This window comes from Galeopterus variegatus, unplaced genomic scaffold, assembly GCF_000696425.1.
Source record: "Galeopterus variegatus unplaced genomic scaffold, G_variegatus-3.0.2 Scaffold4429, whole genome shotgun sequence".
NCBI classification, from domain to species: domain Eukaryota; kingdom Metazoa; phylum Chordata; class Mammalia; order Dermoptera; family Cynocephalidae; genus Galeopterus; species Galeopterus variegatus.
Window position 1 is genome coordinate 77,166 of NW_007730540.1, and position 17,367 is coordinate 94,532.

The 17,367-nt window shown below is 38.0% G+C and overlaps 1 protein-coding gene across 1 annotated transcript in view; it reads right to left on the minus strand.

Moving 5' to 3' along the window:
• LOC103603080 (cyclin-dependent kinase 14-like) overlaps positions 1–17,367 on the minus strand; it is a gene marked incomplete at its 3' end in the record, with an annotated part of 83,523 nt that overhangs the window by 56,235 nt on the left and 9,921 nt on the right. Inside the window, exon 2 of the mRNA XM_008587556.1 lies at positions 3,422–3,667. Coding sequence (XP_008585778.1) covers positions 3,422–3,652 — 231 coding nt within the window. The remainder of the gene's footprint in view (positions 1–3,421; positions 3,668–17,367) is intronic.

Consider the following 17,367-nt stretch of genomic DNA (forward strand, 5'->3'; position numbering starts at 1 on the left):
TCTCGGGCTGCTCGCTCGAACCCGCAGCAGGGCTTGGGCGCTCTCAGGAGTCTTCTTTTGTTTCGGCCCTAAAACCTTGAACCTGTTGTTGCTTGTCTGTCGTTGTAGGTTCGTTGTTGAAAGATTTATTTGTTTTTTGTTGCTCTTGGAAATGCAAATAGTACTCTGGTATCACAGCGCACACTTCTCAGGGTCGCGCTGTCTCCTGGCATGGCTGCTCCAGACCCGTCCCCATCCCTCTGGCTATTGGAAATTGTAACAGGTGACTTGCTCATAGAGTTTCAGTCTCTTCCAGCAATTCTTAACAGAGCACAGAATTCTTTAGCATTCATCTGATGCATTGTTATCAAATATTATTGCCTAGAAAACTAACTTGTCTTTCAAGCAAGACACTCTCAAATAGTTCCAATTTGTGATTAGAATTATATTAATTATATTAATTGTGAAAAATGAAAAGAGAAAGCAATTACAACCAGGAAAATGAAAAAGTTGTGCAAGGAAGGAAATTTAATCAGAGTACACTATGTGGCTTCATATTAGCAGTATTTACATCACCACAAGACTATAAGTAATGTATACTAATTTAAGCCAAAAAGTAGGGAAAACATATTTGGGAATAGAAATATAACAGACAAAATTATTTTTTGATGCGTCCCTTTGTATCTTGTAAATCACTAGTTATATCTTTCCTCCAACGCTTCTTTCTGGACCCTCTCTTTCTTTGGCCTTACTGAACCTGGCCTGCACAGAATTTTACTACAGCATTTTCTATGCAGTGCAGGGCTTTGTCCTGGAAAAGTACTTCACTTTGTCACTTTAGAGAAGTCACAGGAGAAAGACTAGCAGATTAACCTCACATTAGATTGCCCCATGGTCTCCCTGCACTCATCCACTCATAGGAGCCATCAAGGTCTCCTCCTAGTTACTGTTGCTGTCCTAGGAATGATCCAACAAGCCACTAGTACCTACTTCATGATATTTGGGATTTCCTGGTTCTGAGAGTAATCGCCAGTCTCTTTGCCTTCCCTGAGCTGCCTCCTTCACATATTCTAACACCACACAGTTCTTAAAACTGTTCATGGTTTGTCCCCTCACTCCTATTTTGTGGTTCATGGAGACACGCTGTCACCCATATTTATTATAGATATTATCCATCATTTTTGATTTTACCACACTAGTTGCTCTGTCTGATTATATGAGTGGTTTCAAAACCTATGCCACTGCCATCCTCCAAGAATCCTCTCCTATTTGATCTTTCAAGCTACATTCAAGAATTGCTTTAAAATAATTGTTAAGTTTAAAAAGAGAGAAGTTCACAGCACATCAGACAGATGAGTCTCAACTTTTCTCAATAAGGATTTTAACTAATTCCTTATTAAGAATTAAAAATGAATATCAAAATCCTAATCTTACCATTTATACTATGATGTATGTGCTCACATGGACACCTAGTATAACAACAAGCACATCCAGTACCCAGAGCTTTGTTCCTAAATACCATTCTCCAATAAAAGGAACAAGGGCTCTTTGGAGAAATGGCTGATTGTAGGTATGGAGCAAGGAAAATATAATATAAACTAACTATAGGACCAGAAAGTAAGGAACTGCTCAAAATTGGTAAGCCAATTCCTATATATCACTTATAGGTTGATGTATATAATAATATTAAGATAACAATATCATAAAATATATATAAATCTCTTTTCATAACATGGACTTAATCATTTCAACAATTCCTTTAATTTCTTCTATATGATACTAAATCGAAATCCCAGGAGTTAGTAATATATCTGTGACACAAGTGAACCCCATCTTATAATCATGGACAAGAGTATAGGGGCCAGTTTGAGAAAAAACAATCAAATCCCACAAGTGTTACATTAATAATATTTATTTCAGCTTTGTTAATACAAAATGTAACACAAGATCTGTGTAGTGTCATACAGTTTAATTGAACTGAAGTGTCTACACTCTTCTAACAACTGACATTTCTATTGTTTTTGCCCTTGTAAAATTTACAACTTAAAATTTGTGAAATGGCATGTTTCTTAACAAGATAACAGAATCAAAATTATCTGAGCATTCTCCTTTTACTTCTTAAACTCTTAGAGAATCTATGTCAAAAGATTAAGTATATGTTAAATCTGAAAATTACTTAATTTCAAAAGCTCTTAAGGACTTTTTCACAATGTTATGTGCACACTAGTCTTGGAAATAGGAATTCTAGTAAAAAATTTTACAGGCAAAAAGCAGCAGTTGGGCCGGCCCAGTGGCGCACTGGAGAGTGCGCTGCTTGGGAGCGTGGCGGCGCTCCCGCCGAGGGTTCGGATCCCATGTGGAGACCGGTTCCCGCTCACTGGCTGAGCGTGGTGTGGGCGCAACACTGAGGGTTGCGATCCCATTGCCGGTCCCCAGTATGGGCGCGACACCGAGGGTTGCGATCCCGTTACCGGTCAGTAAAAAAGACAAAAAGGAAAAAAAAAAAAAAGCAGCAGTCACCTCAGAATTTTATACCTCTGCTATGGACTAAATGTGTCCCCCCAAAATTCCTGTTGAAAATTCCCAGTCCCCAGTGAGACAGTATAAGGAAGTGGGGTCTTTGGGAGGTAATTAGATCATGAGGATGAAGCCTTCATGAATAGGATCAGCACCCTTATGAGAAGAGACACAAGAGCGAGGATCTCCCTTTGCCATGTGAGGATACAACGAGAAGACGGACATCTGCAAACCAGGAAAAGTGCCCACCTCAGACACCAGATTGACTAGTCCCTCAGACACCAGACCAGCCTCCAGAATTATGAGAAATAAATGTCTGTTGTTTTAGCCACCAAGTCAGTGGTATTCTGTTGTACCAGCCTGAACTAAGACAACCTCCTTAGATCAAAAGGCATGAATTGCCTTGACTTAGTTTGAGTTTAGTAAATTTCATTATGACGAATAGAATTTCTCTTAAGAGATAAATGTCAATGTCCAGCTTTTAAATTTTAAAATATTTACATTAAAAACAAACTGAAATAACACAAGTGAACAAATTTTGACATTTATTTTGAAATAAAATTCTTTGTGAATTTGCCAATTTCAAAACTATCTTTACTGACCACAAACAGTAAAGTTCAATAACCTCTCCAAGGGTTTGAAATACAAAGGATTTTTAATGATAAATTCCTCTAGCTGGAAACAACTAGAAAAAAATAAGTTGAATCATTTCATTCATTTGCTTGCTGGGTGCTTATGAATAAGGAGTCCATACATAGCTTGCTCTCTCTCTCTCTCTCTCTTCCAAAACATTAAACCACCCTGGGAGAGAATGCATAATAAAACACAGATAAAACCACCTGCTGTCTTCCAACACTGTGTGCTGCTATTATAAAAGGGATATTCCTTCTCTTTCCCCAGAGATAAATGAGAAGACTGCACTTACCGAGCTGGGGCTGGAGTGCCGCCTAACTTTAGGTGACTCTTTGCCAGTGGAGGAGGTCTTAAAGTTAATGCAAGCATTGTTCTCAGAATGTACCCTCTTTACTTGATTAGTTGGTTTCTCAAATGGGTCAAAAGTGCTCTGTGTCCTCTGAACCCTGACTTTTTTATCCTCAGGAATTGTGTCCAGAGGTTTGATCACTGAGTCCATTCCCTGGCAGTTCCGTGTAGACATCTTTGTGACACATATCTGGAAAAAAAAAGAAGTTAAAATCAGAACTCTCCACTGAAACTTTAATATCACTAAACATGTTGATTTATTGTTCTAGAAGGCATGCCAATTTCAAGTTTCAGAAAATACCCCAAAGCTCACATTCTAACAGCTTAAATCACAGTAGGAAAAATTCTTCATAATCATTCTGCTTATTCTTGCTTAGGGGCTTATGCTAAAAAGCAACCCCTAAAATGACAAACTTACGACCTAGACTGCTCGTACCCTGAGGTGGTTCTTGAACTCTATCATGTGTTTTACCACCGGAATTCAAGTGAATTATTTCTGGATCATTAAGAGATTGGATAACTCGCCATAATTAAAAAAAAAAAAAAAACAGTTGAGCTGAATCAGATAGGCACTGGGTCATCATGGAAGCAGCCAACACAGGCTACAAGAAAAAAGGCACTATTGCAAGTTTTATGCCTGAATGTATATGTTTAAAATCTGTCCCCATCTGGATTTCATCTCCAAATTGGAATACAGCTAATAATTAAAGATGTTAAAGAACTGAGGAAAATGGTGGGTTTTTTAAATTCCAGAACTAATAGATAAAAAGGAATAATACTGAAAAGAAAAACACTGAATAACACTCATTTCAAAAGTTTGTTTACATTACTTTGCTAGACCTCTATTTCCTTCCCAATATATTCACTCATTTTCCTCCTGCACACACTGCCCTACTCTCCCATTTTATTTCAGTGACTCTGACTTTTCTTCGTTTTCTACTTTATGTTCTAACCCTATCATTCTCTCTATACTCTGGAGACTTTGTAATTCTTATTAAAGAACTTTATGGCCTCTAGTTTGTCCATAAAGCTAGGTAACTTTGTTATTCTCTCTTAAGAAAATAAATTTCTAAATGAAAATTGCTTTTAGAATTTTTTTCTTCCTATGAAAAGTTTCCCATCTCTATATGCTACCAAAAGTAGAAAAACAGAAAAGACTGAAGCCCTTTTGTTAAAGTAAAAATATATAGTTTCTGAATAATATGCACAGTATGATTCTATAAGGGTAATAAATGTATCTATGTATATGGATAAATAGAGATAGATTGAGATATAAATACAGACACACATATATATAGATAGATATTTGTATGTGTGTGTATGAAATTAGTGGAAAGTAAAGAAGGAAACACACCAAACTTTTAACATCAGATACCTCCAAACATGGAATTATATGGATAACAGGTAAGATTATACACCTCTGTATTGTTTGAATTATATAATAAACATGCTGATGTAATTTTTTAAAAAACAGTATAGTAGGAAAGTATGTACAATTAAACTAAGCTATTTCAAGTTTCTGAAACAAACAAAAAAATTTTAATAAAATATTAAGCATCAAATCTGTCCTAAGAGTGTGGCTCAACTATTCAGCACAAGCTGAATTAAGTTAAATAAGAATATTATCATGCTTTTTAGCACACCACAAAACTGTTAAAGATGTTTTTAGATGATCGAAGGCAGAATCCTCTACTCATATCAAAAACTACAGTTTATCACAAGTAGGTTGAGTGCACTAAATTTTTTTGAGGGTTTCTGTGTTCTTAAGGACGTGAAGGCAATAGATAAAAAGACATTCACATCACGGAAGCAATTAAATTATAAACACATGGGCCTGAGGAGTGACCAAACCGCAAACACAAGAAATTCAAAGAAAAATACATAAGAGCACATTTAAATTAAACTGCTTAAAACCAATAGAGGAAAAAAGGTACAGGATGAGCACTCCTAATCCAAAAATCCAAAAACCAAAATGCTCCAAAATCCACAACTTTTTGAGCGCTGACTTGATGCTCAAAGGAAAGACTCATTGGAGCATTTCTGACTTTGAATTTTTAAATAATGGATGCTCAGCCAGTATGTACTCTTTAAATATTCCAAAATCAAAAAAAAAAAAAAAAACCCACAATCTGAAACACTCCTGATTCCAAGCATTTTGGATAAGGGATACTCAATGTGTACTTTGAAAGATAAGGATAACAGCAAAACACTTGGTAACTAAATAATACAAAAAAGCCAATTAGAAAGCATCTTGGACTGAATGAAAATGACAAAATAAAACAAAATATGGAAATAACAAGATGTAGCTAAAGTAGAACTTTAGCTGTAGGAAAATGTATAGTACTAAATGCATATAGAAAAAAAAAGAAAGGTCTGAAAGCAATGACCTCAGCTTCTACCTTAAAATACTAGAAAAAGAAGTGTAAATGAAACTCAAAATTAGCAGAAGACTTAAATAATAAATAAATATATCAGAGTGGAAATAAATGAAACAGAAAACAGAAAACAATGAAGAAAATCAATAAAACTAAAGATGCTTTTCAGAGAACATAAATAAAATAAAATAATTGATAAACCTCCAGCCAGACTTATAAGGAAAAAAAGGTAAAAAACATACATTGCCAAAATCAGGAATGGAAGACATGTCATCACTGCAGATTCTACAGATATTATGAACAATGTTATGCCAATAAATTCAGCAACTTAGATGAAACAAATTCCTTGAAAGATAAAAATGGGGCCGGCCCGGTGGCGCACTGCGCTAGTGCGCCGCTTGGGAAGTGTGGCGGCGCTCCCGCCGAGGGTTCGGATCCCACATACAGACCGGTTCCCGCTCACTGGCTGAGCGAGGCGCGGGGGCAACACCGAGGGTTGCGATCCCGTTGCCGGTCCCGGTCCAGTACGGGGGCGACACTGAGGGTTGCGATCCGTTGCCGGACACGGAAAAAGACAAAAAAAAAAAAAAGAAAGATAAAAATGACCAAGCTCATTCAAGAATAAATAGATAACCTGAATAAGCCCATGTCTATTAAAGAAATTGATTTTGTGGTCAAAACCCTAATGCAAACAAAATGCCAGGGCCAGTTGGCACCACTGATGAAGTAAACCAAAGATTTACTCTAAAGCTAATCTCTGTGTTTCGGCCATAAAACTCTTCCAAAGTATTGAAGAGGGGGAATATGTCTCAATTCATTATATGAGGCCAGCATCATTCTAACACTAAAACCAGAAAATAACATTACAAGGAAATTACAGATCAAACTCTCTTATGAACACAGATACAAAAAATTTTTGGTCCATTTTCATCAAATTGAATCCAATAATATATAAAGAAAATAATAAATTATGATAACAGAGTATTAATTCCGGGAATGCAAGGTTGGCTTAACATTCAAAAATGTGTTATTCTCAATGACACCCACATCTAGGTATCCATACTCTTATTTAATTCCCAGTTCTTGAGTGTGGGCTGCATTTGTTGACTTGCATCCAACAAATAGAATATGGCAGAAATCATGGGATACCACTTCTGAGAAAATATTTTAAAAGATTATGGCTTCTGAGTTGGTGCTCACCCTCGCATTTCCTCTCTCTCTTAGATCACTAGTCATGGGGAAAGCCAGTTGCCATGTCATGAGGCACCTCTGTGGAGAGGCACATGTGCAGAACTACGGCCTGCAAAAACTACAAGTCAAGCCTTCAAGGCCAACCACAATCCTGGCCTTCTGCTTGACTGGAACTAATGAGAGATTCTGAGACAAAGGTGCCCTGAAAAGTAGCACCTGGGGCCAGCCCAGTGGCGCACTGCTACAGTGCGCCGCTTGGGAGCGCGGCGGCGCTCCCGCCGAGGGTTCGGATCCCACATACAGACCGGTTCCCGCTCACTGGCTGAACGAGGTGCAGGCGCGACACCGAGGGTTGCGATCCCGTTGCCAGTCCCAGTCCGGTACGGGCGCGACACTGAGGGTTGCGATCTGTTGCCGGACACGAAAAAAAAAAAAAAGTAGCACCTGGATTTGAGACCCACAACACAAACTATGAGATAAAATGTTTGTTGTTTTAAAATATTAAGTTATGGGATAATTTATTATGCAAGAATAAATATCTAATACATAGAATTTAAATATATATATATATATATATGATCATCTCAGTACACTCAGAAAAGGCATTTGACAGTATCAGTACTCGTTCATGATAAAAACACAACAAAGTAAAAAATAAAACAAAATTTTCTCAACCTGATGAAGGGCATCTACAAAAAAATTATAGCTACCGTCATACTTAATGGTGAGAGACTGAATGCTTTTCACTCAAAAACAGGAGCAAGTTAAGGATGTCGACTTACATCACTTTGATTCAAAACTGTATTATAAGTTCTAGACAATGCAATCAGGCAAGAAAAATAAATAAAAGCCATTCATATTGCAAAGAAATGAAACTGCCTATTTACAGAAGACAGACTCATCTATGTAGTAAGTCCAATGAAATTTATAAATAAAAAAAGCTACTAGAATTAATAAGTGATTTTTACCAAGGGTACAAAATATGTGATCAATACACAAAAATCATTTGTATTTCTAGATAGTAGCAACAAATAACCAGAAATTTAAATTTAAAAAACACCTTTTTAAAAAAAGCAGCAAACAATATAAAATATTTAGTGATAAATCTGACAAAAGATGTGCAAAACCTATATACAGAAACTACAAAACATGGCTAAGAGAAGCAAAAATTAATGGGGAGAGGGACCTAAAAGAGAGGGATTAATTCATGGGTCTTAAAATTTACTGTGACACTTTCAGAAAGAAGCTAATCTCTGTGTTTCGGCCATAAAAAATTAATTTATTACTTAACTTAAAAGATTTACTGACACATATATGAATCAATGAGGTCATAAACATATATATAAAATAACAACATAAAAAGACAAAAGTGGGGTTCAAATTCATAAATGGAAAAATGGTGACATATTTGGACTCTAACTCTATCTTTGAAAGTCAACATCAGGGAACATAAAACCCTAGCAACATCTTTTAGTTCTGCCAAGAAGAATATGGAGCTAATATTAACTTTACATTCTATTTTTCATTCAAGGGCTTTGAACCACATTATAAATTAGACTTTATTAGATAGAAAACCTACCTTAAATTATATGGGGAAAATTTTACAATAAAGTATAACTTTGTAGCTAGTATATGTACACCAGCACAGAAACAGAAGAAAAAAAAATTAGCAAGGGTGAAATGACAAATGTCACTTCAACATGTCAGCAGTGGAAAGAAGAGCAGTAAGGGCACCATCAAAGCTAAAAGAATGAACTTAATTCTTAACCAGTTCATGAAATCATGTTAACTCATACCAACCTTTCATTTGCTACCACCAATTTCATGCCACCAATTCTGGCAAAACTAAGACTCACAAGGTCATTTGTTAGCTTTAGGAGAGAGAGGCATTCAACTGAAAATTTTGACAGCTCTCTGAGCCTGCACAATTTAAACAAGAGAAACTTATAAAATCTACTGCAAGTAAAGCTTTATTTCCATTGTCATGCTTTGAGGGCCATATATTAATATGTTTTGAGTCAGGCAGCCTCTGATTTAATGGATTTGACTATGGCACACTTGATAATTGTAAAAAATCAGTGAAAACTATGCACCTTTGGAAAATCAGATTCTCTAAAAAAGTTTACCATTAAGACAAAAGAGTGGCAGCCTTTCCCTAATTTTTTTTTTTTTGTTTTTGTCTTTTTGTCTTTTTCCGTGTCCGGCAACGGATCGCAACCCTCAGTGTCGCCCCCGTACCGGACCGGGACCGGCAACAGGATTGCAGCCCTCGGCATTGCTCCCGTGCCTCGCTCAGCCAGTGAGCGGGAACCGGTCTGTATGTGGGATCCGAACCCTCGGGCGGGAGCGCCGCCGCGCTTCCCAAGCGGCGCACTATCCAGTGCGCCACCGGGCCGGCCCCATCCTTTCCCTAATTTTTAAGAGAAAAAATTATTTAAACATAATTTCTAAATTTAAATATTTTCTACATTCTTAAACATTTCACATTTATCATTTTTGCCATCTACTTGCAAATTACAAAATACAAGTAGAAAACAATCAAATAAAACAAACTTCTTGAAAAGAGTATCCTTTTTTGGACTCACACCTATGGTTGTGATTTTACTTACTACTTTCACAATTGTATTTCTTGCTAGTTATTTCCTAGCTCATATACCAATTTTAAAATATATCAATATCCCAAAGTGGTTTACAGAGTGCCATATATTCCAGGAACCCCCACCAGCAGAGCACATTTGAGATTCAATATATTCTTTTTTTAAAGAAAAAGTTGCTATTTTATTTACTATTTACAAGTAGTAATATTAACATTTTGATATATTCCATTTAATTTTCTCTAAATATGTCTACATTTGAAAATTGGCATTTCTTTTTCAACAAAAATTATACCATGAATGCTTCTGTTTCTAAAAAATATTTCTCTACTATGCACTTTTTAAATAACAGTTCAGTGTTCCATTTTATATGTGATGTATGTTTATGATGGCTATCTAGGTTATTTCAAAATATTCACTAGCACAAAAAAATGCTGCAATTAATTTTATCATAAACTTCTTTCAGTATTTCTAATCATTCAGGTAAATGTGAGATTCAATACATTCTTACTTCATTCCATGCAAGTAAGTTCAACAGTAAAAGTTGAACAGTAAAGTTCAACAAGGTTTTGTAGAATTAATACATAAGATTTAAGAAGATTCATTCAAATAAGTAAACTTCATACTTTCTTGCTAGAGGAGCTGAACCACTGAGACATTTATTAACTGAAAGGTATTGTCAAAAAAAAAAGCAATCTTGACACAAAAATAATAAATATACATATACATTCATAAAATGCTATCAACAAGATTTTTTAAACTGCAAGCTCATTGTGACAGAAAGAATCATAAAATGACACCCAATGTCCCTCACCTTTGCATAATCACCTCCCCCTTGAGTGTGACTATGATGAGATATCCTATCATTATGTAATAGTATATAACAAATGGGAGATTACCTTCAGAGGACCTGAAGTAACCAAGTGACCCCTTTAAAAGCAGAGTGTTTCCTCCAACTGGTAGCAGAAGAGGAAAATAGAGATGTGATATCGCTAGCTTGGAAAAAAACAAACGTTCATGCTATCAACTGCCTATAGGGCCACACTGCACAGAACTACAGGGCAGCTTCTATGGGCTGAGAGTGGTCACCACCTGATAACTAGCAAGAAAATGGGGATCACAAGAAAATGATTTCTGTAAACAACTAGTGAGCTTGTAAGAGGACGCAGAGTCCCAGCTGAGAATCGCAACTGCAGCCAACACCTTCATTTCAGCCCAGTGAGAGCTTGGGCAAAGAAACCAGCTATACCATGCCCAGACTTCTAACATACAGAAAATGTGCAATAATGAACCAGTAAGTTTGTGATAATATGTTATACAGCAATAGAAAACTAATACATTCATTTTACTGAAATTGCTTGAAGCAATTCGATATCTGAGCAGAATGTTCTTAGGAACACTGTTGCAGAAACCACTGTCCGAATTTGATACATTGTACCAGATCCAGGAGAAAATGAGCAATAATTGTCATGACTACGAGCAATATAAAACCATATGCTGGGAGTTTCCTGCACAACCTAACTCCGTCACTATTATGAACCCATGAAGAAGTTCCCCACTTGTGCATAATTAAGTTTATGCACAATGTATGCTGGGGCTCCACTTCACCCAGGTATGTGTGAATAATAGCGGTATCAGCACCAGCTTTTGTGCATGCATCTTCATCCTGGAAAGTAATCTATACTTGAGTTTTCTGCACAGGGCAAAGTAACTGTTCTGGAAAAGTTTCAAGTTTCAGTATTTGGGAAAAGCTACTTAAATGTGATCTGGCCATCTCTGTTAACCATGAGCACAACAGAAAGCAGAATCCAGACCCTTCATAAACATACAGGGAATCAGTCTTCTCGACCTCACAAGTTTGTCTGGCAGTTCACCCTGCAAACCCTGAAGAGAAGAAGGAGGAGTTTGATTTAGAGAAGGACCCAGGAAAGGTGAAGTAAGAATAGTGCTCATTCTTTGCAGAAAGCTGTAATTTCTGGCAGCACTTAGAATAAAATTATTAAAGTACCCAGGGAATATTAAGACAAGGCTGAGCAGCCTGGATACTAGCAGTGAAAGAAGGCTCTAGAAGACAGATTATACATTGGCACTACTCCCAAGCCGAATCCTTCTAGCAATCTAAATAAACTCCAGGGCCAGCCGGTGGCTCAGTTGGGGGAGTGTAGTGCTGACAACACCAAATCAAGGGTTAAGATCCCCTTACCAGTCATTCTTCTATCGATTAGATAGATAGATAGATAGATAGACAGACAGACAGATAGATAGATAATGAAATAAAATAAACACTTCTCCTCCCCAAATAGAATTTGTCTTTCTTCACACAACAACATGCTTATCATCAGAACAGTATAAAGGCTTATACAATCTCTTAATAAGAAAACTCAGGGACAGAAGTATATGTCAAACTGGAGAAATCAGACAGAACCCCTAACCTCCAAAAGACAGATTTTTCTAACCACCAAATAGCCCTTTTATCCACTACTAACTTTCATGAGCACCCCTAGTGCCCTGTATGTTCCATTGCGCCATTAAGGAAAAGAAGAAATTCTTGGAAGGTAGTAAATTACAGTTCACGGAGCAGGAAATGCAAAGCAACTGGGAAGCATCCAGTTGTTACCAGAAAACTAGGATCCTTTCAAAAATGTCAGAGAACCAGTGCGGGCGCAACACTGAGGGTTGCGATCCCATTACCGGTCAGTAAAAAAAGACAAAAAAGGAGGAAAAAAAAAAAAGTCAGAGAAAATGCTAGAAAAACAAAGGAATCTGCATAAGGGGGCTTCCATTGGTCAAACTGTGATTATTTATTTGAGCATCAAAAGGAAAAACAAAATTATGGTTAAATGAGTTACTGAAAGACGATAAATTCATTATGATTTCAAAACAGAAAAGTTACTATAAACAGAAAATGGCAGTTATAATACAAAACAGGATGAATATGATAGGATTTGGTTGCTTTTAACACAGAGAACTGTGAGTAAGCCAAATAGTTCTAGAAATGTTGAACTGTACCAAGAATAGGAATGGCTGATCAGAGCCTGTGGGGAGAGAATCTAAGCAGCACTAATGTAGAAAGAAAAGCAACATGGCATGTTCCAGTGATAAGATACCAGGTCAATATAACACAATAATAGGTGAAAGGGTAGGTAATGTTGGCTAAGCAACATCTTACAAAGAATACATTTGGTGGAGAGAGACAGATTACAAAGAAAGCCTATGTGAAACCAATGTAAAAGGCATTCTTTCGAAAATAAGTTAAATTTTAATAACATAAATAAAATTTAACCATTAAAAACAAAATTATGGACATTCATGGGCCGAGCCCGTGGTGCACTCGGGAGAGTGTGGCGTTGGGAGCACAGCAGCGCTCCCGCTGTGGGTTTGGATCCTATATAGGGATGACTGGTGTGCGCACAGCGCTCACTGGCTGAGCGCGGTGTAGCCGGTCTCAAAAAGAGAAAAAAATTATGGACATTCAGCTCACTGCCAACCAGTGACTCAGACGTGGAGAAAGCAACCAAGATCCTAACAGTTAACAACAGATCCCATAACCCTGCTTATTCTGAGAAGGCACGGTTTTACCTGTAGCTCCATAAAGATCACACAACCCAAAAAGAAACAAACAAACAAAAAAAACATTACTGAATCCTCTGGAAAGAACCCAAATAAGTAAATCTATAACCCTAAGAAGGTATAAAATGAAATATTGAAATAATAATGATATTAATTAAACCCACAGTGTTGGTGTTTTAAAATAGGGTGAGTGTAAGTAAGGCCACAATTTTCAATATTCGTATCTGTGCATGTTTCTTTGTTTAAAGTGTCTGAAATAAGTTAAAATAATCAATCACACTAAATTAGTATGTGAAATTAAAGGAATTTAATTGTCAGTAATTAATGCTTAACTAGAGAGAGACAAATTGGTTTCTAAAATTACATTTATTAGCTACATATATTTTTAAAGATGTGGGCACTGGCTAAATACAAAGACCACAAGCCTTGGATGTTCCGGGCACAGGATCCCCTTAGGTATTCCACACATCATCAGCTTTCATTGCCCTTTACACATACTTTGTTAGTGCCCTCAGCCTGAAAAACCTTCATCTCACACCAAGCCATCGGCCACTCTTACCAAGACTCATCTTAAAAATCACCATTGCCCAGAAGCCCTTGTTGATGAAATCCTACACACTTAGACCAATCCTTTATTGAGAATTCACCTCAGCGATTGGGCATTTAGTCTGTTCCAATATTTTGAATATCTAGCGTTATAACTATTCTTCTTGTGATACATTAATCTCAACAACCTGATCATTGCCTCCACAGGGCAAAGACTGTGCCTTATACTCATCTTACAGCCCCTAAGAGCACCTCTGTCTTCAAATCTCCTTTTGAATAGTCAAGTAAAGGTTTGTTGACTAACTCATGGAAAATAAGGGGCTTCCACAGGTTAAAAGTGATTTTCTCAAATCATGGGGCCAGAAGAAAACACCTTTGGTACCTCAGCCCAAGGCCAATCTCGGTAGATAGCTGGGCTAATCAGTTCTGTGTGAAAACAAGACATTCCAATATTAATGGGAATTAAGAATATGTTTTCTCTATGACTGAATTTCTTCACAGTTACATGTTCCATTTAGAAACTGAAGTGAGAATAGCCATAGGAATACCTCCACCAGACCAGCAGAAGGTAGGAAGCATGCCTCAGGACCAACAGTGGTGGGCAGCCCCTGACACTGCTGCAGAAACTGCTGCCTCACAGGTGTAAACAATAGCCACTGCCATAGCCACTTCCACAGCAAGGGTGGCTTGCCACCATAGCACCAGCCACCACTGCTGTGCAGGTGGCCCACATACAATTGACTGTATTGACAAAGGACAGTCACCAGCAGAGCCCAGGGAAGAGTTTAGCAAGCACAGACCTGTGACCCAGTGGACCAACCCATAGGGGGAATCACACTGCCATAAGTGGTAGCACACCTGGGGGTGGGAGGTACACGCACAGCCCACACAACACTGATCTGTGGTTAGAGACTCATGAGACCCCCCTGAGACTTGAGAAACCAGGATACACTAATTGAGTAGAAAAAAATCCTAATCACCACCAACTCAATCACCACTAACCAGGGGAAGAAAGGACCCAGAAGGACTCTCTGCCTATAAGAAAGAGGAAAGAGAAACCCTGCCCAGAGTCACCCACCCCAGCAAAGGGCAAAAGGGCACCCAGGCACTTCTCCCAAGAACTCAAGAGCTCACCCATGCCCTGACAAATCAGCACAATATCATTAACCTCAGCAAGAAATCACTAAGTGCCTCAGTGCCTAGGCCACAGAGGCACCCACACACAACTCCAACAATGAATACAGATGAAGTGCCCACACAATGACTACACTACTGCCTCTACTCAGAACACATCTACATTAGGAAGTATCTCTACACAAAGCCCACTCCAGAGTAATAAAAGAAGCAACCGCTCTACCAGATGACCAGACATTGAGGTAGAGATATGAGAAATACTAAAAAAACAAGAAAATGTGACACCACCAAAAGACTACAATAATTCTCAAATACCAGACCCCACAGAGCGAGAAACCCTCGAAATGACTGAAAAGGAATTCCAAGTAACACTCTTAAGAAAACTCAGTGAAATACAAGAAGACTCAGATGAAAATGAACATAATGAAATGAGAAAGAGTATCCAGTATATGAAACACGAAATTTACAAAGAGATTAATATCTTTAAAAAGAATGCACCAGAACTCCTGGAACAGAAGGATTCGTTCAAAGAAATAAAAAACACAACCAAGAAATTAAGCATACAGTTAGAGCAAGCAGAAGAAAGAATTTCTGATCTGGAAGACCGTCTTTTTGAAAGAATCCATGGGGGAATGGAAAGGAGAGAGAGAGAGACAGAGAGGAGAAAAGAAAAAAGAATGAAAAAATGAAGAAAATATAAAAGAGGTAGCAGACAACCTGCATTGTACAAACATACAAATCACTGGTGTTCCAGGAGAGGAGGAAAAAGGAAATAGCATGAAAATCTATTCAATGCAATAATAGCATGAAACTTCCCTGGTATAGGGAGAGACATGAACCTTCAAATCCAGGAGTCTAAAAGATCCCCAAACAGATTCAACCCAAAACGGTTCTCTCTGAGACACAGTATAGTCAAACTGGCAAAACTCAAAGACAAAGAGAGAATCCTAAAAACAAGAGAAAAACATCAAGTCACCTATAAAAGAGTCCCCATCAGACTAACAGCTGACTTCTCAACAGAAACTCTACAAGCCAGAAGAGAATGGAATGATATATTCAAAATACTAAAAGAAAAAAACTGCCAGCCAAGAATATTATAACCAGCAAGTCTATCCTTCAGAAATGAAGGAGAAATAGTGTATTTCCCAGACAAACAAAAACTGCAGGATTTCACCACCACACAACCAGCCTTGCAAGAAATGCTCAAGGGAGTCCTGCATCTGGAATGTAAAAAACAATAAACACTACCACAAACACACCAGAAAAAACAAACCCCACTGGTAGAACAAAAATGGAAGTGAGAAAGAGAAATAAACAATATCATACCACCTCAAAAAAACAACACCAGGGCCAGCCTGGTGGCGCCCTGCTACAGTGCGCCGCTTAGGAGTGCGGCGGCGCTCCCGCCAAGGGTTCGGATCCCACATACAGACTGGTTCCCGCTCACTGGCTGAGCGAGGGGCGGGCGCAGCACCGAGGGTTGCGATCCCGTTGCCGGTCCCGGTCCGGTACGGGCGCGACACTGAGGGTTGTGGTCCATTGCTGGACACGAAAAAAGACAAAAAGGAAAAAAAAAAAAACACCAAAGACAGACAATAAAAGAGGAAGAAAAGAACAAAAGATATTTAAAACAGCCAAACGAAAGTCAATAAAATGCCAAGAATAAGACAATACCTTTCAATAACAACTCTAAATGTAAATGGATTAAATTTCCCACTCAAAAGACACATACTGGTTGAATTAAAAAGCTAAACACAACAATATGCTGGCTGCAAGAGTCTCACCTCGTAAAGACACACAGACTAAGAGTGAAGGAATGGAAAAAGAAATACCATGCAAATGGAAATCAAAAGTGAGCAGCAGTAGCTATTCTTATATTGAATACAATAGACTTTAAACTAAAAACTGTAAAAAGAGACAAAGGCCACTGTACAATGATAAAAGGATCTATCCATCAAGAAGACATAACAATCATAATTATGTATGCACCCAACAATGGAGCACTCAGCAATATAAAGCAAACACTATTAGATCTAAAGAAAGAGATAGACCCCAATATGATAACAGTTGGGAACCTGAACACCCCTCCTTCACCATTGGACAGATGGTCTACACAACAAATCAACAGAGAAACACAGACTTTAAGCCACACTTTAGACCAAACGGACCTGGTAGATATCTACAAAACATTTCATCCAACAATTACAGACTATACATTCTTCTCATCAGATCATGGAACACTCTACAGGACAGACAACATGTTAGGTCACAAATCAAGTCTTGACAATTTTTTTTCCTTTTTGTCTTTTTTACTGACCGGTAACGGGATCGCAACCCTCGGTATCACGCCCATACTGGGGACCGGCAACGGGATCGCAACCCTCGGTGTTGCGTCTGCACCACGCTCAGCCAGTGAGCGGGAACCGGTCTCCACAAGGGATCCGAACCCTCAGCGGGAGCGCCGCTGTGCTCCCAAGCGG